Raw genomic sequence first — 22,577 nt, forward strand, 5'->3', positions numbered from 1 at the left:
GTTATCTTTCTTCCTCTCCTCAGCCTTATTGTAAAGTGCTTTGTTTTCACCATAATCCTACACTGTGCAGGGTATAAAATTGTGAAGTAAAAGCACAATAGAATATATTAAAAGCTTTCATTTTCTAGTGATTCAATAACTTGATTTAAAGAATTAATAAGGTGCAGATTAGATGAGAGGCCACATATGACTATTTAATTAGAAATTCATTTGTGCAAACTGCAAAGGGCTGGGATATAATTATATGGATGAGTTTTTTTTTAAATCTACGCCTAAATTGAGTTGCTTCCAGAAAACTGGTAGAGTGAAGTAACCAGCAACTATTTGGTGTGTTTAAACTGGAATCTCTCCAAGTGTAAAATACCAAAATTACTGCTCTCCACTTTAGTTATGTAGAAGCAAAATATGAAGAGAAAATTCTAATGTGGTTTTAACCCATGTATTGCAGAATAGTGATTCTTCCCTTCTTCTACATGCTTGTGTGTTCGCTACTGCTGGCTAGACCTCGTCTTCTCCAGTTTTATAGCCACAGGTGAGATCTTCAATCCAGTGGCGAAGGGGTTGTATATAGAACCACAAGACGACATTCAATAGTACATGTTTTTGTCCCACCAACCTGTAACAGTCACATTGTTCCAATGAGAGAATTATCCAAGAAGCCAAATATTAAGACTATCATGAATTTATAACTCCATGTGCAATAACACTTTACTAAATTAAAAGATTTCTCTTTTAAGAGATAAAGACATAACATGTCCAGAAAGGTATTATGCACACTCACCATTTTGTATGGTGTGATTTAACTTCTGGCAAGAAATGAAAATCTCCCAAAAGCAGCGCCCCCCCCCTCTCCAAAAAATTCAAATTCAGAAAAAAAGCAACTAATACAAGTAACAAGACACAATAAAACCTGTTCCAGAAATGCAAAGTAAACCTTAACAATCAACAAACTGTAGGACATGTAGTTACTTATAGGAAGCTTGCTTGAACAACCCAGGCCCCAAGATCCCCAATAGGCCCACTTCAACTTGTGGAAGTAGCCAACTATGGGTCAACACACACCTGTAGCTATAAAGCTGAGCAAGAGACCACATTAACATGATCTCACACACCTCCTTACACTCTCAAGAAATTTCCTTCCTTCACATACAACAGTAATGACATCTGCATTTGCTGTTGTGCAATACAATGTTTGCTCCAAGCAAAATGCTGACCAGGAAACTGGTCATACCACATGCTCTGTTCCTGCCAAGCTCTAAACTGCTGGCAGAGCCTCAGAAAATGTACTTCTGAGCGACTAAACTAGATTGAGAGTGTAAAGCCTGAGGAATTTTATCTTTAGCATAGAACAAAAGTAACGGCACCGTGAAGAATGATGAGGTGCAGGAGGCTTTGTATTCACAATGGGACTGTGCAACGTCACTTAACTCATTAGGCCACTTCAAGAGTCTACTGCAATTACTTCCTTTTTGATGATAGGCTATCCATTGATATATAACAGATGAGGAAGTATCAGGACACTATTTCATTAAAATAATGGATACCATTCACAACATCTTCTCAAATAAAAATCTTGAAGAAATCATTCAAGAAAAAGCTGCAATGTGATTTTTTTGGATCAAATATCAGGGTCAATTTTTTGAGAGTTAACTTGAAGTGCTCAGTGGGAGCATGGACTTGGAGCGAGTGCATAGAGGTCAGATCATCCACTTCACAGTATATAGTTATCCTGCCATGTAAATTACAAAGCCATGAATTTAGTGAAAAGTCACTGGTGCCAGATGTATTTACTACAAATTCATTTGTCATTTACACTCTAAAGTTAAAAATCAAGAATCAACTTTAATAAGACTTACTTCCAGGGTACCTGCGAATGAAGAATTTACGGATTTCATCGTGTACAAAAATTACAATTGCGAAAGGTACGGCCACAAACCAGTACTGAAACCTGAAAAGAATAAAAATATTTACTATTCGAATTTATTCAGTGTATCTAAGCATACGGAACTCTTCCTACAATAATGAATCACAAAAAAAAAAATCTTGCCTTCTGGGTCATTCTGTGCTCATGATCATTTTAAAATTACATTTTTAACTTCTATATAATGGCGCTATTTAAATTTGTTGTGCTCCATTTGTTACTCTGTGGCTGGAATTTAACAGTGAAGCAGTGGCCCTGCCCACCGCCTGGTTAAGTCAGAGGCCAGCCCACTTCAGCCGGGCCTGTCAGCCACACTGTTACTATGTGTCGCTCAGGCCCTTAATTGGCTGCAATCGGGGCTTTTTCCTCAGGAAGTCCCACCTGCAGAGCTGCCAGCCATTCAGAGGGCCAGCAACTCTTCCGTCCCAGCAGCACCACTGGGAGCAGTGGCCACTGATGGGACTGCATCCAGCCAGGACCTACAACAATGGAGGCAGCCCCAGAAAAGGTAAGCGGGGTCAGGCCTTGCTGGGGACAATCAGCTAGGCCCTGGCAGGGGGTGGGTGGGGGTGTGGGGGTGTGGGGGTGAGGGGGTGTCAGAGTCTAGGGCGGGGGGGGTGTTGTTTGGGGGATAGAGGTGGGGCCCTCCGTGGGGCACAGAGTACCCAAGCAGGAGAGCACCCCCCCCCCCCAGCCTGCAAGAAGGCCGCTGGGTATTACTAGGCGGCTCCTCAGATGCAGAAGTGCCCATCCGCCGCTGGTATTTTACCGACGGCAGTGGGAAGAGGCCTTTATGTGGCAATTAATTGGGCATTTAAGGGCCTCAATTGGCCTAAGGGCAGCCGGATGTTTGCCACCTTCCCCACTGCTGGTAAAATAGCACTGAGTGCAGGTAGACGATGGGTACCTCAATAGTTTTTGTTGGTGGGTGGAAATATTTTTTCAGATTTCCACTATCCTTTAACAAGAAATAAATCAAGGGAATCAATCGATTGCTTTTTGGAGTTGAAACAAGTTTTAGAACTTTCACATTTTACAATCATTAATTAGTTGCAAATTTCCGTAGTTAATTTATTCAGTTTTTATCACCACATTGTTTTCTAGCTGGTATCATATTCCTGCCACATGAATTTAACATATTCTATCATAAAGGAGGACAAGGGCAGCAAATGCATGGGAACACCACCACCTGCAAGTTCCCCTCCAAGTCACACACCATTCTGACTTGGAACTATATCGCCATTCCTTCACTGTCGTTGGGTCAAAATCCTGGAACTCCCTTCCTAACAGCACTGTGGGTGTACCTACCCCACATGGACTGCAGCGGTTCAAGAAAGCAGCTCACCACCACCTTCAAGGGCAATTTGGGATGGGCAATAAATGCTGTCCTGACCAGCGATGCCCACATCCCATGAATGAATAAAAAAAAATAATCTGGAGTCTAATTCAATGTTCCCAGTACACTTATCAAGATATCACTCCTGAGCAAGCAACAAAAGCATAATTTAAATATATATGTTACTGAGCCTGATTCTGCAATATTTTGGAAAAATAAACAATGGCACAGACACTCTCAGTGCTCTAGAAATCAACACGAGTGTGAATTCCTCACCTGAGAGTGGTGAAGTGAAGGCTGTTTTGCATCCCAGGGCCATAGCAAAGGATAAGAGCAATGCCAACCTGAGAGAGAAGACCTATCCAGAGCACTTTATTTCTAGAAAATACGAAGAAAAAAATTATTGATTCAGAAACTTTTGTTTTTAAGAAAAACCTACTCTTTCCCCCCCCCCCCCCCACCCCTCATTTAGCTTCCAAATTCAATTCCTAGTATCTATATTCCTATTCCTAATGTCCATGTTGTTATCCTTTTGGTGACAACTGTGGAGGTCAAAGGCTTTGGTGAGATCAATGAAAGCAACGTAGAGGGGCATCTGTTGTTTGCGGCATTTCTCCTGTAGCTGGCAAAGGGAGAACAGCAGACGTGGTCTCTTCAGACTACTAGAAAAGATCGAATGTCCACCAAAGCTACTAAGTATCATCACCTCTTTCCATGACAATATGAAAGGCACAATTCAGCATAGCGGCGCCTCATCAGACCCCTTTCCTATCCTGCGTGGCATGAAACAGGGCTGTGTTCGCGCACCTACACTGTTTGGGATCTTCTTCTCCCTGCTGCTCTCACATGCGTTCAAGTCTTAAGAAGGAATTTTTCTCCACACAAAATCAGGTGGCAGGTTGTTCAACCTTGCCCGTCTAAGAGCGAAGACCAAAGTACGGAAAGTCCTCATCAGGGAACTCCTCTTTGCTGACGATGCTGCATTAACATCTCACACTGAAGATGTCTGCAGACACTCATCGACAGGATTGCGGTTGCCTGCAACGAATTTGGCCTAACCACCAGCCTCAAGAAAACGAACATCATGGGACAGGATGTCAGAAATGCTCCATCCATCAATATCGGCGACCACACTCTGGAAGTGGTTCAAGAGTTCACCTACCTCGGCTCAACTATCACCAGTAACCTGTCTCTCGATGCAGAAATCAACAAGCACATGGGAAAGGCTTCCAAAGCTATGTCCAGTCTGGCCAAGAGAGTGTGGGAAAATGGTGCACTGACACAGAACACAAAAGTCCGAGTGTATCAAGCCTGTGTCTTCAGTACCTTGCTCTATGGCAGCGAGGCCTGGACAACGTACGTCAGCCATAAGCGACGTCTCAATTCATTCCATCTTCGCTGCCTCCGGAGAATCCTTGGCATTAGGTGGCAGGACCGTATCTCCAACACAGAAGTCCTCGAGGCAGCCAACATCCCCAGCATGTACACCCTACTGAGCCAGCGGAGCTTGAGATGGCTTGGCCATGTGAGCCGCATGGAAGATGGCAGGATCCCCAAGGACACATTGTACAGCGAGCTTGTCACTGGTATCAGACCCACCGGCTGTCCGTGTCTCCGCTTTAAAGACGTCTGCAAACGCGACATGAAGTCCTGTGACATTGATCACAAGTCACGGGAGTCAGTTGCCAGTGATCGCCAGAGCTGGAGGACAGCCATAAAGGCAGGGCTAAAGAGTGGCGAGTTGAAGAGACTTAGCAGTTGGCAGGAAAAAAGACAGAAGTGCAAGGGGAGAGCCAACTGTGTAACAGCCCCGACAACCAATTTTATCTGCAGCACCTGCGGAAGAGTCTGTCACTCTAGAATTGACCTTTATAGCCAGTCCAGGTGCTGCTTCACAAACCACTGACCATCTCCAGGCGCTTACCCATTGTCTCTCGAGACAAGGAGGCCAAAGAAGAAGAAGACGACGATGACTGTGGAACAGTTTGTCACTCAGATGTCATGAACGCATCTTCATGTTCAAATAAAGTACAATAAAGATGGCAGGGCAGGTGATGTGCTGCCGCTGTAGCGTGTGGGAGCTGATGGACATCAGTGTGATCCACAGCAACCACATCCGCAGTAAGTATCTGCAGCTCAAGGAACTTCGGCTCAGAGTTGATGGGCTGGAGTCCGAGCTTCTGACACTGCGATGCATCAGGGAAGGGGAAAGGTTTCTGGACACTTTGTTCAAGGAGGCAGTCACACCCCTTACATTAGGTAATTCATATTTGGTCCATGGTCAGGGACAGGAAGGTGTGACTAGTGAGGCAGGAGTGGGGATCCAGAAGGTATCACTGGAAGAGCCTCAGCCCTTGTACTTGTCCAACAAGTTTGAGGTTCTCGTAGCCTTTGAGGATAAGAGCAGGGGCTGCAGGGAGGATGAGCAAACTGACCACAGCACTGTGATACAGTGGGGCATTCAAGTGGGGGGAGTAAAAGGACTGTAATTATAGTAGGCAACTGTTTGGTTAGGGGGATAGATACTGTTCTCTGTAGCCAAGAGCGCAAGTCCCGAAGGCTGTGTTGCCTGTCGGGTGTCAGGGTAAAAGGTATCTCCTCAGAGCTGGAGAGGAACTTGGAATGGGAGGGGAAGGATCCAGTTGTCATGGTCCACGTAGATGCCAAGGACATAGGTAGTACTAAGAAAGACATTTCACTAAGGGAGTATGAGCTCCTAAGGGCTAAATTTTAAAAAGTAGAACCACAAAAGTAATAATCTCGGGATTACTACCTGAGCCACGAGCAAATCGGTATAGAGTAAATAACATCAGAGAGTTGAATGCGTGAGAAATGGGTTTCAATTCATGGGGCACTGGCACCAGTACTGGGGAAAGAGGGTGCTGTCCCATTGGGACGGGCTTCACTCGAACCCCGCTAGGACCAGTGACCTGGCAAATTGAATAACTAGGGCTGTAGAGATGATCTTAAACTAACTAGTTGTGGGGGGGGGGAGGATTCACACAAGGAGAAATTTAGAAAGTTAACAAGACTGGACAAGGCAATAGTGTGAGATAGCGACATGGGTAATGATGACCAGAGTGTGACAGAAAGGGACAGAGCATACAATCATATGAGTGCAGCAGTAAATAGGTCAGACTAGGGAAAAATAATAAAAAGAGTTAATTAAAGGCTCTTTACCTAAATGCATGCAGCAATCGTAACAAGACGGAAGAATTGGTAGCACAAATAGAAATAAATGAGTATAATATGATCACCATTGCAGAGATGTGGTTGCAAAGTGAACAAGGCTGGGAACTGAATATTCAAGGGTATTTGCCATTTCGGAAGGATAGGAAGAAAGGAAAAGGAGGTGGGGTAGCTCTGTTAATAAAGAAGAGATCAGCACTGTAGTGAGATATTACCTTGGCTCGGAAGATCAAGATATAGACTCAGTTTGGGTGGAGATAAGAAATAGTAAAGGAAAGAAGTCATTGGTGGGAGTAGTTTATAGGCCACCTAACAGTAGCCACACTGTAGGACAGAGTATAAATCAAGAAATACAGGGGCTTGTAGGAAAGGTACTGCAATAATAATGGGTTATTTTAATCTTCATATCGATTGGACAAATCAAATTGGCAAAAGTAGCCTTGAAGATGAGTTCATAGAGTGTATTCATGACAGTTTCTTAGGACAATACCTTCTAGAACCAACCAGGCTGTTTTAAACCTGGTAATGTGTAATGAGACAGGATTAATTAAGGATCTCATAGTAAAGGATTCTCTCGGCAATAATAATAACATTCAGTTTGAGGGTGAGAAACTTGGGTCTGAAACTAGTGTCTTAAACTTAAATAAAGGCAATTACAAACATTTTAACACAGAGTTGGCTACAGTGGACTGGGAAAATAGGTTAAAATGTAACACAATAGATAAGAGTAGCAGGCATGTAAGGATATATTTCAAACCTCCCAAAGATATATACCATTGAGAAAGAAAGACTCTATGAGAAGAATGCACCATCTGTGGCTAACTAAGGAAGTTAAGGATTGTATCAAATTGAAAGAAAAGGCCTGCAATACTGCGAAGATTAGTGGTAGGCCAGAAGATTGGGAACATTTTAGAAACCAGCAAAGGATGACTAAAAAAAAGAGGCAGAATTAGAATATGAAAATAAACTAGAAACAAATATAAAACAGACAGTAAGAGCTTCGACAAATATATAAAAAGGAAGACAGCTAAAGCAAGTGTTGGTCCCTTAGAGGATGAGACTGAGGAATTAATAATGGGAAACAAGGAAATGGCAGAGACTTTAAACAAGTATTTTGCACCTGTCTTCACAGTAGAAGACACAAAAAGAATTGCAAGAATAGTAGAAAATCAAGGGGTAAAAGGGACTTAAAACAATCAATATCACTAGAGAAAAAGTACAAGGAAAACTAATGGGACTAAAGGCTGAAAAACTCCCTGGACCTGATGGCCTGCATCCTAGCATCTTAAAAGAAGTGGCTGCACAGATAATGTTTGCATTGGCTGTTATCTTCCAAAATTCTCCAGATTCTGGAAAGATCCCAGTGGATTGGAAAACCACAAATATAACACCTCTATTCAAGAAAGGAGGGAGACCAAAAGCAGGAAACTACAAGTCAGTTAGCCTACCATCTGTCTTTGGGAAAGTGCTAGAATCCATCATTAAGGAAGTAGTAGTAGAATATTTAGGAAATCATAATACAATCAAGCAGAGTCAACATGATTTTGTGAAAGGAAAATCGTGTTTGACAAATTTATTAAAGTTCTTTGAGGATGTAACAAGCAGGATGGATAAAGGAGAACCAGTAGATGTAGTGTATTTAGAATCCCAAAAGGCATTTGATAAGGTTCACAAGATAAGAGCTTATGGACAGAGGATTAGCTAACAGGAAAAAGAGAGTCAGGATAGGTGGAGCATTTTCAGGTTGACAAACTGTAACTAGTGGGGTGCCAGAGAGATCAGTGCTGGGACCTCAACTATTTTCAATTGATTTTAATGACTGGGATGAAGGGACTTAGTGTATTGTTGCCAAATTTGCTGATGATATAAAGATAGGTAGGAAAACAAGTTGTGAGGAGGACACATAGAGTCTGCAAAGGGAAGAAGATAGTTCAAGTGAGTGGGCAAAAATTTGGCAGATGGAGTATAATGTGGGCAAATGTGAGGTTGTCTACTTTGGTGTGAAGAATAGAAAAGCAGAATGTTATTTAAATGGAAAGAGACTGCAGAAATGCTGCAGTGCAGAGGTATCTGGTGTCCTCGTACATGAATCACAAGAAGTTAGCATGCAGGTACAGCAAGTAATTAGGAAGGCAGATGAAATGTTGGCCTTTATTGCAAAAGGAACGGAGTTTCAAAGTAGGGAATTCTTGCTACAACCATACAGGGCATTGGTGAGACCACACCAAAAGTACTGCATACAGCTTTGGTCTTCTTATTTAAGGAGAGATATACTTGCATTGGAAGCAGTTCAGAGAAGGTTCAGTAGGTCAATTCCTGGGATGAAGGGACTGTCTTTTGAGGAATGTTTGAACGGGTTGGGCCTATACTCAATTGAGTTTAGAAGAATGAGAGGTGATCTTATTGTAACATGTAAAATTCTGACGAAGCTTAGCAAGGTAAAAGATGAGAAGTTGTTTCCTCTCATGGGGAATCTAGAACTGGGGGCACAGTTTCAAAATAAGGGGGCTCCCATTTAAGACGGAGAGGAGGAGGAATTTCTTCTCTGAGGGTCATTAATCTTTGGAATTCTCTACCCCAGAGATCAGTCAAGGCCGGGTCACTGAATATATTGAAGGCTGAGCCAGACAGATTTTTCATCTACACGGAATATAGGGTTATGGGGGGCAGGCAGGAAAGCGGAGTTAAGGCCACATTCAGATCAGCCATGATCTTATTAAATGGCAGAGCAGACTTGAGGGGCCAAATGGCCGACTCCTGTCCCTATTTCTTATGTCAAACAACTACGAGACAAATTTCAGTGTTGCAGGATAAGTTCAGAAGTAAATTCAGCACAAGCACCAGGTAACTGTATGACCCTTTTCAGTGTTTGATCTGAAACACAAGTTCTTTTTGTTCACATTCCTAATAAAAATTACACTTTAGCATTCAGGGTTTGCTTTGAAGTTTGATATCACTTCATAAAATTAATAATGTAAGCTATATAAGTAATGCAGAAAATCAAGTGGCCTACCCAAATATACCCTGCTGGAAAATAGAATTCCTCCTGGTTTTACGAATGATTAAGTCAGCAAGCTGTTCAATGACAATCCCAACAAAGAAAGCTGTGTAGCAGGTCCACTGCACGTACAGCCTCTGCTGATAAGTCTGTAGGAAAGAGAATTGAATATTTACAGGTGTGTCTTGGGCAGAAGCTTGCCTGGGAGGGAGCAGTTTCCCCAGACAGCCCCATGCTCAGTTGGCTGTACATAGGCTAACAAAATTTTTTTTAAATTGCTGGAAATACTCAAAGTCAGACAGTATCTGTGAAGGGACAAACAGAGTTGTGGGGTGAAGGGTTCGGTAGATGCACAAGAAGCCAGAGTGAAAGGAACAGAGTTCTAGGAGAGTTAGAGGGCTGGAGGAGATCACAGAAATAGGGAGGCAATGTAAGAATTTAAAGACAAGGGTCAATTGTGCTGGGGGGGGGTTTTGGTGCAATTCCCCGGAAATCAATGTAACTGACACAAAATATTGTGGAATTTTAAGCACAAATTTTGTTCAGCACAACTCGAGTTTCTGCAATCTTTTGCGCTGGTTTTAAAAATATCATGCTAGAACCAGGCCCTTCACCCAAGATAAATTAAAATCACCACTGGGATTTGCAGACTTTCGAGGAAACTCCAAAATTTAAGCTGGATCTTTTGGGCACAAGGACACTAATAGATACATTTTAAAATGTTTTGAATGAAATTTAAAATTCCTAAGGAACTGACTACTGTACCCCAATCTAACTAGAAAACAGTTTTTTAAAAATGTAATTTTCAGTAATTTAAAATTGGGATACTGAAGGTTGCTGAATTGATAGTCTAATTTAAAATGCTTACTTTGTGATAAACCCATTTTCAGATGTCTTGATAAAACTTTGCCAACTCTTAAAATGCCACTCAAATATATCAAGGATTTTCTTTTAAAAGCTCAATTGTTTTTAAAACACGCCCCAGTTGCACCGATTCATAGCAGGTTTTGTGTGTGCCGATATATAAATGAGTTTGACCAGAAACTCGGGGGTGAGGTGGGTGGGGGAATAGAAAATGCTTTTCAGAATGGATACAATTTTGGGTGCAATCTGCGCCAGAATCACCGATTACGCCCGAACAGCAGACTCTATCCCTAGGATTACCATATGCTTTAAATTGGAAGCACTGGGAGATCGGAAGCCAATGTAGGTTAGCAAGGATGGAGGTTGTGGGTGAGTGGGACTTGGTGCGGGATACGATATGTGTGGCAGAGTTTTAGGTGAGCTGAAGTTTACATAGGATAACAGATGGGAGGGTCAGCTAGAAAAGAGTTGAGTAATAGTCAAGTCTGGAAGTGACAAAGACATGGATGAGAGTTTCAGAGGCAGATGGGCTGAGGTAGGGCTGGGGTTGAGCAGTGTTACAACGGTCGAAGTAGACAGTCTTCATGATGAGAGGACACGAGATCAAAAATTCAGCTCAGGTCAAATAGAATGCCAAAGTTGCATACAGACTGGTTCAGCCTGAGGCAGTGGCCAGGTAGGGGGTTGGAATCTGTGGTGGGGGCCAAAGACAATGGCTTTGATTTTCCCAATGCTTAACTGGAGAAAATTGTAGCTCATCCAATATTGGATGTTGGAGAAGTTGTCCTCTACATAGGCAAGGGAGAGGTCAAGAGAGGTAGAGCCAAGTGTTATCAGGGTACACAAAGCTAATCTTAACACATAATCAACAAAAATGGCCTTACGTTGGTCTGAACACCTAAGCATGCATAAATTGTCTGTGATATTTGTCTTCATAACAGTGACTGCACTTCAAAAAGTAATTTATTAGTTGTAAAATGCTTTGGGATGTCCTGAGGACGTGACAACCTGCTAAATAATTGCAAGTTCTCTGAAGATCATGTCTTCATAATGCCTCATTGAGCAAAATTCATACCCATTCTTGTCCATAGCTGTCTTCAACATCATTATTAGTGGTATCTTCCCAAGTTAGACGTATGCCAAGAATCCTTGAAGGAAGCCAGCCTTGGTGTGCCAAGACAGTGAAGTAACAGAGAAATCCTCCAACTGACTGTATCACTCCTGTGCATGCAGGTAGAATCAGAGATTCAGTCTAGGTTCCACAGAAAACTATATAACTGAAGATCACAGGCAAACAGATACCTTGAACAAGGATGGCAAAAATATTCATGCAAAATGTGTTTAAAACTTTGCTTATTTTAAAAAAGGTAATTTTTCTGATTTTATTACATCCAGAAGCAGGATCAAGGATCAAAAATGTTATTTTCATTTTGCAGCTCTTTACGAGTCTTTTTTTTCAAAGGCTGCGCCGCGAAGGGGAGGGAGCGAGCGGGTCAGGGAGGGGAGGGAGCGAGCGGGTGAGGGAGGGGAGGGAGCAAGCGGGTGGGTAACCCAGCGGTCATTGGGGGGGGGGCACGGTGAGCGAGCGGTCGTGGGGGGGTGGTGAGCGAGTGGGCCGGGGGCAGTGAGCGAGTGGGCCGGGGGCAGTGAGCGAGCGGGCCGGGGGCAGTGAGTGAGCGGGCCGGGGGCAGTGAGCGAGCGGGCCGGGGGCAGTGAGCGAGCGGGCCGGGGGCTGTGAGTGAGCAGGCAGGCAGCGGGGGGGGAAGGAGGAGAGTGCACCCGCCACCAGCAAAGTCTCCGGCCGCGCTCTCCCCACACTGCTCTCTACCCACTCCCCAGACCCCCCCTCTCCCCCCATCTCTGCTCTCTCTCCGCTCCCCAGATCCCCTCTCCCCCGCTCGCTCCGGCTCAGATCCCCCCACCATCTGCCTGCCTTATGCGACGACATCATCTACGCATGCGCCAACCCCATCTGGCTGTGTTATGCGATGACATCATCTGCGCATGCGCCAACCAGTCCTGGCATTGCGGAATGCAGCGCAAGCGCAGAGGGTAGGAACAAATCTGCGCATGTGCGCAGATTGGCGCAGCCGGATGACGTAAGCTGCCGGCTGCATTGTCAGTAATCACTTTGTTTTTCAAAAGCTGTTTCATTTGCCAGGTGAAACATTAGAAATACTAACAGATACATTTTCTAGAGAAGATGAAGCACTGAAGATAGCATTAAACTCCATCAGTGTACAGTGAATAGGAGGTCACAAGTAAATGCAACAAATTTGAAGGTTCTGTACTCACCAACTTGCAGATACGAATATGATGCAAGCTGAAAGCTCACCAGTCGATCTTTGCTGGAGTTTCGAGGTGGGACATCCATTATATCTCTTTCAGCTTTCTCATAAGCCAATGAAATGGATGGGATCTGTTGACGAAATAGGTTACTAAGAAGTCTTACTGATGAGTATGATACAAAAATCTCTGCATTTATATGTTTCAGGGTTCAGATACGTAATAAAATAAAACAAAGTATTTTGTATGTTGCTATGGTTTCCTGCAATTTAAAAGGGACTGATCTTTCTGACTCAAAACTTGTGCACTGACATTTATATATTTTTGGTACTAAATTTCACTTACCTCTCTAAAGGGCTGCAGTAGTATTTTTGCATTATTCCTTTCAATTAATTCTTCAACTTCTCATGGAAGTTACTAGGCTGAATAGCAGCAGAAACAGGAGGAAAATGGGGCAGTGAGCACCTCCTTATCCCAACCTGTTTCCCTCCTCTCACTCTTGCCCAAGATTGTTGTTGGTCTTCCTTTGCCCATCCATTTGTTATAAATGCTAACCCAGCCTCCCATCTGCCCCATTACCACCGCGTCCTATGGAATGTGGTGATGGCTCCGAGGTAACAATGACAATGACCCCCATATACAAAAATGGAGGGAAAGAGCAAAGTAAAGGCCTCCTTTCCACACAGTCTGACTCCCTTGTATCTAGGTTAGTGGCAGCTCCCTTCACGCTCAGGGCTTTTCTGCCCCTATAAGGTCCTGGATACATCTTGTAATTTTGCAGTGGTGGTCTCATGACAGCACCACCAGAGTTCCCCCCTCAACCCTGGTAGGCTGCCTATTCTTATATTACTTGAGTAAAAATGCATTTGCTATTTTACAATGATCCAACGTACTAGTCAGACTTCCCCCTTTTAATATGTAGGCTGAAAATAATGAATTAATTCTCTGTATGAATAATGCGATCTGTGAAAGGGAAAATGTAACTTGGAATTAAACTTAAACTGCCCATTATTTTTCAATCTATTAAGAATGGAACAATCATTAATCAGCAATGATGGTAAGGAAAGAGGGAGGACAAAAAAAAGGAAACTGGTAAAACTGATTCTAGAGCATTAGTAATTACTTACAAGATCAGTACCCAAGTCAATGAGGAGGATGGTAATAGTTCCAATGGGAAGTGGTATACTGGCGATGATGTAAACAAGGAATGGGCACAATTCAGCCATGTTCTTGGTCAGGGTGTAAGCGATTGCCTTCTTCAGATTGTCAAAAATCAGACGCCCTTTTGAACACATTAAACTGATTTAGTAATGAGAAAACAGCCACAGTCTGATGCGAATTGATATATTACTATGATCTTTATTTATTAATTTGCAAATCATAAAAACAGAAACCTAAAGTGATGCTTGAATGCACAATGTAGACATTTTTCATCTTCCAGATTCCCAACTTAATTCCCACAAACCCTAACTATAGTTGAATAATTGCCCTGGAAATATTTAAAGTATGAAGACCATCATTCCTTAAGTGTAGTTCCTTCTCCCAATGCTTGCGAACATTACTGTTCTTCCATCGCTTGCAGCTGAATTCAAGTCAAGCGCACACGGATGAGATGAAAATCTCTTTCACCAGTTCACTCCAACAAGTTAATGTATGAAGTGCCAACACACTTCCTAGAAGGTGCAAGCCCACAGAATTAAACTCTCCACAACTGGAACTAAATTGGCAATCTAAGACCACATCTCCAATTCTTGCAAAGAACTATATCTCCATTTATTTATCTTAGGAAAACACAATTGCCACTTTCCTGCCTATGTAAAAGAATTGTTACTGAATGTGTGCACAATCACTGCAGAGCAGCAATCAGCAGTTCAGGCGGAGCTGAGCTACATGGCCAAAAGAGTCGGACATAAGTTAGAAGAAATTTAGAAACCATACTCAAACTGTGTAGCATGCTGGTCAAACGATATGTTGAATACTATGTACATATCCAGTCACTGAGAAATCAATGAGATTTTCAAATCTTGAGCCAGAAGACTGATTCCAGATGTCAGGAGAGAAAGTTATTAAGAAAGGTTAAAGAAGCTTGGGGTGAGAAGTATGTTATAGAGGTATCCAAGATGGTAAAACAGTATAAATAAGGTAGATTCAGAGTACTAATACGGACATAGGTTCAAACTAGTAAAAGGTAAATTTAGGAAGTTCTTTACTCAAAAAATGATCAACACATGAAACAGACCTCTGGGTAAAGTAAGCAGAGGTGAAAACACTGGAAACAGTTATTGGGTGCTGTGATGCGAGGCTGTAGATCTTTCTGGCTAGATTGACTGAATGTCCTTCTTCATCTGTATCTGTCTCGTGAAAATAAATGCCACTCAGTGCTGTATCTCTAAAACTAAAAAACTAAAACACTTTGATGCTGTTTCCAGAGTAGTAACTCTCTATGTAGACTTGTCAAGTCAGGCAATTGTTTGTTTCCTTTGGGAACAAGGCCTTAGATAGACCCATCACTAAAACTCTGACAAACAATGCTGATGCCAGTGACTTTTGAAATTAAAACTACACCCTCAATAAACGCGTCAATCAGAACTTTCACAATATTTGTGGAAAAAAAAGTCTGCAAAATGTGAAAGAACAAAAGTAATCTTTTATCTGTATGCCAGGATGAGAGTCAGAAACCCTCATAAGAGAAAGGGGCAGAAGGTGAGATCCATCAAGGCCTTTGTAACAATATGACTGAGTGAAGAAAAGCACCTGATCTAGGGGGTTACACCTGCTGCGATGTTTTTAAAAGGGACCGCGTCCAGAGTTTCTTTCGCCTTCCCTTCCTCCACCTGCATGGTGGCAGAGTTTTCTACTAGTCTTGGGAAGTTGAGTTGATAAGGAAAGAACATCGATTTCTGAATTGCACATACCGTGCGGGAATTTTATGCTGTCCCTGCGGTGACTTTGGAAGTGGGAAAAGCATATAATCGGTCGGAATTGGGCCGACGTGGGAGGACCCTGCCACCTTCCCACCTCTGCCCAAATTAAGTTCAGGGTGGGAAGGCCTGTGGACAGCCTTCCCACCCCGCCACCAATTAAGGCTCTTAAGTGGGCAATTAATGCCCAATTAATCCTGCCGCCAATGGTATCAGCCCAGTGGCGGGCGGGTCTATCCCCACACTGGGCGCACGCCAAGCAAACCCACGGAGGTTGCTTACCGGTTTTGGGGAGGGGGGTCCCTCATTAAAAGGCATTTAGTGCATGATTGAGGGACCCAGCATCAGGAAAGGGGAGGCCCGCTGAGAGCCACCCTCTGCCCATGATGCCAACCCCCACTCTGCAAAACCCTCCCATCCTGACTCCCCTGTGGCCTGGGTCCAGTGGCTCTGGGGCGTCCAGTACCTGCAGTAGCTACCACCTCTGCAGTGGTGCTGCTCAGTTAAAGAGCTGCTGGCCTCTGATTGGCCAGCAGCTCTCATAGGTGAGACTTCCGTTGCTCGGGTCCTTAATCCTGGGGAAGGCCCGCTTCTGTCCACTCAGGTGCCTAGTTGGCACGTAATCCAGCGAGCCTCCCACCGCTGCTTTAGTCAGTGGCCGAGACCCCCATTGCCCAGATAAAATCCTGGCCACTGTTTTATAGTCTGTGTAATAATAATTTTCTCTCCATTTCATCTCTAATTATATTTTAGCACTATATATTTTAGTGGCTTGTACCTTCTTCCACTCCAGTGACAATTGAAGCAAAGTTATCATCCAGTAGAATCATGTCTGCTGCATTTTTGGCTGCATCTGAGCCTACAATCCCCATAGCTATCCCAATGTCTGCTTTCTTCAGAGCTGGTGAGTCGTTGACACCATCTCCTGTAACTGCCACGATGGATCCCTGGTATATAAAGGAGGAGAATCAGATGAGAATACTAAGTCCCCAGGTACCTTCTCATTGAAAAAAATCTATAAAGCCTCATATTCCCGAATCTTCTACAATAAATGCCAAACTTATTATGACAGCAGTAGTTAGTAGTCACCGTGAGATCAAATTATAAAGGAATCAAAAACACTGGTAGAATTTAAAAAGAGAGAGACGTATGTTTCAGTGCAAGCTAAATAATTTACTAAATAATCAAACCAAATAGGCCACAAAAAACATTCTGCCTTTGTAGGCCCAATAGCATTACTGAGAACTGAAGATAAGGTCCTTTCCATTCAATCAACAAAGGGTCTGCTATGTACGGCAAGGGATCTTGCATGAGTCCATGGTACCCAGGGTTAGCAAGCAACACTTTCATGCTAAGCGACTTATTGGATTCACATACGAGATAGTCAACTGAGGGGTTACCCCCAGTGGTGAAGAATGACTTCAATATATGTTATCCTGCTTGCTTAGCTCCAGGATGTCATACTCATTTAGTTGCTACATTGTGCATGTCACAAAGTTACTCCAAATTAACCACTTGCTTGGCTGGACTTTGGGGAAAATGTGCATCGTCGATATTTAAATTAGACTAAGCTGTGACCTGTGGGCCATGTGCAGCCTTTGAGCCCCTGACAATGTGGCAAAATCCAGGCAATTGAGTCCTAATTGTACATATATTTCTTATTTGCTCATTTTGTCTCTTGGAATGTTGTGGGCCTGGAGATCACAAAAAAAATGTACTTAATGCTGTTGCCTTATCATTGTCTAAGACTCGAATCATAAAATCATAACACAACAACTGGTTTCTATCCCAGGAGGAGACACATGATTGGACTTCTACCCACCATGCAAATATGCCTCTGAACCCCATGCCAACCTTCTGTATCAGAGACATTTAAATGCAACAGACAGGCTCTTTGGCCTGTATCAAGTAGTTCAACTGATAGGGATGGGGCAGAGTTTCACTGTGGTGGGGGTAAGGGAAGAAACCACAGGTATCCCATGTTCGAACTGAAGGACTTTCCTTAAGTCATTTTTTGAAACCCTTTCTTATCAACTTAAAGTGAAAATACTTTAAATGAACTTGAAATTCACTCAAGGTGTAGATTTAATTATGCTTACCCATTGCAGGAAATACATTTAGCAGAGGCCTGCTGAGGAGAGAATGCAGGAAGGAAGGATGGATTTATATGAATTCTTTCACAACTTCAGGACATCTCAAAATACTTCACAGCCAGATGAATTACTCACTGTTGTTATGTAGGTAGATGTGGCAGCTAACTTTCACACATCGTGATTCCACAAAACAGGACTGAGATAAATTATCCAGTCAATCAGTCTTTTTTGGAGGTGTTTATCAAGGCCAGGCCAACAGGGGAGCCCCTTCTTCAAATAATGCCATGGAATCTTTTACATTCACCTAAACAGGCAGATGGTTTAATGTCTCATCTGAAAAAATGGTACCTTCAATAATGCTGCACTGGAGCATCAGCCTAGATTAATGTGCTCAGTCCTGCCCTGGGGCTTAAATCCACATCCTTCCAATTTAGAAGTGAGAATTCTACCACTTGGCCAAGCTGGCTTGTCAGTTTAACATATGAATGGTTACCTGTCTTTGGCAGGCCTCAACGATAATTAGTTTCTGCTGAGGTGATGTCCTGGCAAATACAATTTCAATGTGGCTCCTCAAAACTTCATCCAAGAACTCAGAGTCCATGTCTTTGAAATCTGAACCATTAATCACAGCAGCTTTGGCGTCCCTTCAGTATTCAAAATGCAAAGATTTACACCAGTTATATTTTACTGCATTTTGTAATTTGGCATATTTTTATGTTACAGGGTCTACAGGTACATGCAATTATCATCAGGCCTTCTAGTTCTTCTCTATTCAAATCTATTTGTTGCTCCTGGTATCAGTACAGTTCAAATCTGCGCAATTGACTTGATGAGAATAACTTTCTCTATGCCAGAGACCTTCCTCTCCAACAATTCAAAGAGATATTGCATGCACTGGTTAGTTTTCCATGCCTGTATCAGGAATACAGCAGCTACATCAACACCTCAACACTCTGTATCATCCATTTAAAAGTCCATACAGGGTACACCAGCAGTGAAGCAGCCTCACGTTGTTTACCCTGCTTGTGGAATTCTCTGTCAGACAGCGGCATCACCTGCAAATCTAGGCATAATTCCACAATCCTGCACTTCTAGCAGGGAGCTGTGCTGATAGGGAGCACCAATTAAAGAACTGGAGCTACAATACTGTAGACTTGTCTCTGACCTAGTATGGCATCCGCCCCCCTTCCTCCCTTTCCCCACCCCGCACACTGGCAATGAGAGACCATGGGCTGAAATTTATTCGGGTGCCGCGCTCCGCGGCAGAGCCCTTTCAACTCAGGGGGGTGCCCGCATTCAGCGGCCACCAAGGAGTCCCCGGGGTATTTTGTGCAGGGGCTCATTTAAATAGTGGGGGCGGAGCGCCCACCTCCGATGGCGTGTAGGGGCGGGCTCCGCGTCCCTGACAACGGCATCCGGCGCCACCCTGCAGGCGCCATCGCCATTTTTATTTTTAAAGTGCTTTAAACCCTTAGAATTAATTTAAATTTTTCAAGGGAAAACATTATTGAATTTTATTAAATATAAAATTACGTACCGCACCCCCCCCCCCACCCCTACAATGGTCATTTCATTGTCCAAATTGACCATCAATTGATATTTCAAATACCTGAACTTTCCCCCCCAACCTTCAATCTTTTGCCCTTCAACCCCACATCCAATAAAAATGGTTTTCCCCGCTCTTCCACCCCTCCCACCCTGAAATTTGTATTACTCCCCCCCCACCAGGTTTTCGCCTCGTAACTCCATGAGGCAGGTAAATCAATTTGGATATATTTAATGGCAATCTACATATAGAGATGAAGGGCCCACCGCCAGGTGGCGAGGAGGCCACACAGAGGTCCCCCCACTGCCAGTAATATGTAGCGGGCCCTTCTCGATGTCACGGGTCGAGGCAGGCCTCTCACAGCAGAATTTTACCGGCCCCCGCGCCACGGCATCGAGGGGCTGGTAAAATTCAGCCCCATAGAATTATCCCTTCAGTTTCTTGTATCCAATGTTTGAAACACAGAGTTCACCAACATTTGCTACACCAGGAGTACCCGATCATCCAACAGTTTGTGAGAAATTAGTGGCCTGCTTGTTGATTGCCCACTACAATTTCTGCAATAATTACATCTCAATATAAGTATTAAAGAAAAAGTCTTGTGTAACACAGATTACCTCAATCTACCTTTTATTCACTTGGTTGACTGGGACATTAAGGCGCTTTGCAATATCTTCCACGGTGTCACTACCAGCTGAGAAAATACCAGTACTCCTTGCTATTGCCATTGCCGTGATTGGATGATCACCTGAGATCATAATGACCTGTCAGGGAAAAAAATAGGCATTCATTGATGTTAACAGGTAAAAAGAAATTGAGCCAAATTCAAGGATTTCCAATACCTCAGATACTGTTAATTTTGTGACTTTATGTAATTTAATAGGCTCCATAAAATTCTTTGGGTAAATACATAAAATCATTAAACTTTGACTATATTAAAATTCAAAAGATGTCAGATTTTATACCTTTTTATCTGATGGACTTGTGTAACAGAAACTCTTAATTTATTGCCATTCTATTTTTAATATCCAAATATTTTTTTCAAGTCTTTGCTAGAGATGTGTGTATTTCTGCACTCATACACATTTATGAAATCTTTAAGAAAACTTGTACAGGAGATATTTGCGGGTCAGAAGGAACACATCCTCCATTCAGCAAATCAGCACAATGACATGTCATCAGTAGAAATTCCTGTGAATGTTGATGTACTCCCAATTAACAAGTGCCAGAGGGTGGTATTGTAATAGATATGTTGCCACATTAGCCTTATCAGGTTCACTGCAAATTCTGTCACATAAAAGAGTTTACAGAGAAGGCATGGTGTATCTTTTGTTCTTGATTTAGGTTTTACAGTATTTTTTTACTCGCCGAGATTAAAGTCCACAGTTTTTATTGTTAATAAAATAACTATTTTAATTTTTCAATAAGCCCTATTTTACCCAGCAAGGTGTTCAAAATTCAAGTCAACAATAATAATGTATAAGGAATCTTTATTTTCTTCAGCCAACTTCAAGTTGTGCTATGGCTGATGTATCACTTAATGGAGGGACTGAGTCTGTGGACAATCTTTCTAGTGATGTGACATCCCAAAGCTTGTTTTGATATATATGTAACAAGAAGCGGTGGTAACTACAGATTGGTTTTAGAAGAATATAATGCTTGTTTTCTTTTTTGTTTTAAAGTTTCCATCATCTTGACACCAATCCTTTCTCAATTTGGTCTGGATTTTATCTCTGGAGGTGGAAATGTTTCCAGTTCCAGAACCCGCCCCTTGGGTGAAGCAGTCACTGACCTGTGATTTTCCCCGGGACGTCCCAATTGATGGCCAGAGAGCAGGTTCATCATCTAATTAAGGATAGCGGGTGGCCTCTCAAAGCCTGAGGGTCAATCAGAGGCCTTCCAGCTTGAGAGGAGCAGCAGGCTGCAGTAGAGGGTAAGTAACTGAGAGGACGCTTCTATGAGGAGGCTCTGTTCAACTTTTCTAAATCTGTAATTAAAAATGGACTCAGCAGCCCAGACCAGGGGGGAGGGGAGAGGAGGGGGGAAACCTCTCTACAGGATGGCCTATGGCTGCTCCTGCATCCAGGTAGGCAGGGAAGACCTCGAGGGTTGCCTGGAGCACTGGCCTGCCGAATTCCTTCCTCCAAGCACCTAATCTGGCCTCTGCCACCTGCAGGAACCAGTAGGCCGACTGGAAAATTCTAGTCAGCCTCATTTAATTGGCCTCAATAGGCCCTTAATGAGCGGAATTAGCTACCTGCTGCATGCAGGTGGGTAGCCCTGTTAGCCCCCAATCCCGCCTCCGCAAAAATGTGCAGAGACAAGATGGAGCCAGGGAACCAGCATGTGGTCAGCAGGCTAATTTTCGCCCCTGCCTGCCTCTGGTCCCAGCCCTGGCAGCAGCTGAAAATACAGCTTTATGTAGGCAAACTATTAAAATTACCATTTTATTCATAAAACTAAAGATAGCCAAAACACTATCTTCCAATTCTGGCAAATCACCGTTACAAGTTTTGGGTCTGCTCTAGATATTCTCTTATGATCTGTTTATGGTGATGCGGAACCTAAGAACATAAGAAATAGGAGCAGCAGTAGACCAGACAGCCCCTCCAGCCTGTGCCACCATTCAATACAATCATGGCTGATCCTCTGCCTTAACTCCACTTTCCTGCCTGCTCCCCATGTCCCTTGATTCCCTGAGAAACCAAAAATCCATCTGTCTCTGCCTTAAATATACTCAACAATGGAGCATCCACAACCCTGTGGGATAGAAAATTCCAAAGTTTCACAACCTTTTGAGTGAAGAAATTTCTGCTCATCCCAGTATAAATGATCCAATCCCTTGTCCTGTATCCATGCCCACATGTTCTAGATTCCCCAGCCAGGGGAAACAACCTCTCAGTGTATACCCTGTCAAGTTCCCCCAGAATCTTGTATATTTCAATGAGATCACCTCTCATTCTTCTAAACCCGAGACAGTATAGGTCCAATTTACTCAGCCTGTCATCAGAGGACAACCCTCCCATCCCAGGAGCCAGTCTAGTGAAGCTTCACTGTCCCACCTCCAATGCAAGTGTATCCTTCCTTAGATATGGAGACCAAAACTGTGCTCAGTACTCCAGGTGTGGTCTCACTAAAAGCCCTGTACAACTGTTGCAAGATTTCCTTATTCTTGTACTCCCATCCCCTTGCAATAAAGGCCAACATGTCATTTGCCTTCTAATTGCTTGCTGTACCTGCATGCTCACTTTGTGCTCCTTGTACAAGTACTCCGAGGTCCCTCTGAGCATCAACATTTAGAAGTTTCACATCTTTTTAAAATATTTAAAATAAAAAGTAAAAAATTCTGCTTTTCTTTTCTTCCTACCTCATACTTCTCCACAGGACTAGGAGCGTGCTTCCTACAGGATAGCAAACCGATTA

General features: G+C 43.1%; 1 protein-coding gene across 1 annotated transcript in view; it reads right to left on the bottom strand.

Moving 5' to 3' along the window:
• Positions 1–587: 587 nt before the first annotated feature.
• The window catches only part of LOC137381383 (potassium-transporting ATPase alpha chain 2-like), a 54,264-nt gene continuing 32,274 nt past the window's right edge, over positions 588–22,577 (bottom strand). The window contains exons 13-22 of the mRNA XM_068053887.1: positions 19,782–19,918; positions 18,102–18,252; positions 16,294–16,462; positions 13,722–13,876; positions 12,604–12,727; positions 11,384–11,529; positions 9,460–9,593; positions 3,534–3,635; positions 1,857–1,948; positions 588–616 (exon numbers count right to left, since the gene is read on the bottom strand). Of these exons, the coding sequence (XP_067909988.1) occupies positions 588–616; positions 1,857–1,948; positions 3,534–3,635; positions 9,460–9,593; positions 11,384–11,529; positions 12,604–12,727; positions 13,722–13,876; positions 16,294–16,462; positions 18,102–18,252; positions 19,782–19,918 (1,239 nt within the window). The remainder of the gene's footprint in view (positions 617–1,856; positions 1,949–3,533; positions 3,636–9,459; positions 9,594–11,383; positions 11,530–12,603; positions 12,728–13,721; positions 13,877–16,293; positions 16,463–18,101; positions 18,253–19,781; positions 19,919–22,577) is intronic.

This window comes from Heterodontus francisci, chromosome 22 (assembly GCF_036365525.1).
Source record: "Heterodontus francisci isolate sHetFra1 chromosome 22, sHetFra1.hap1, whole genome shotgun sequence".
Taxonomy (NCBI): Eukaryota; Metazoa; Chordata; class Chondrichthyes; order Heterodontiformes; family Heterodontidae; genus Heterodontus; species Heterodontus francisci.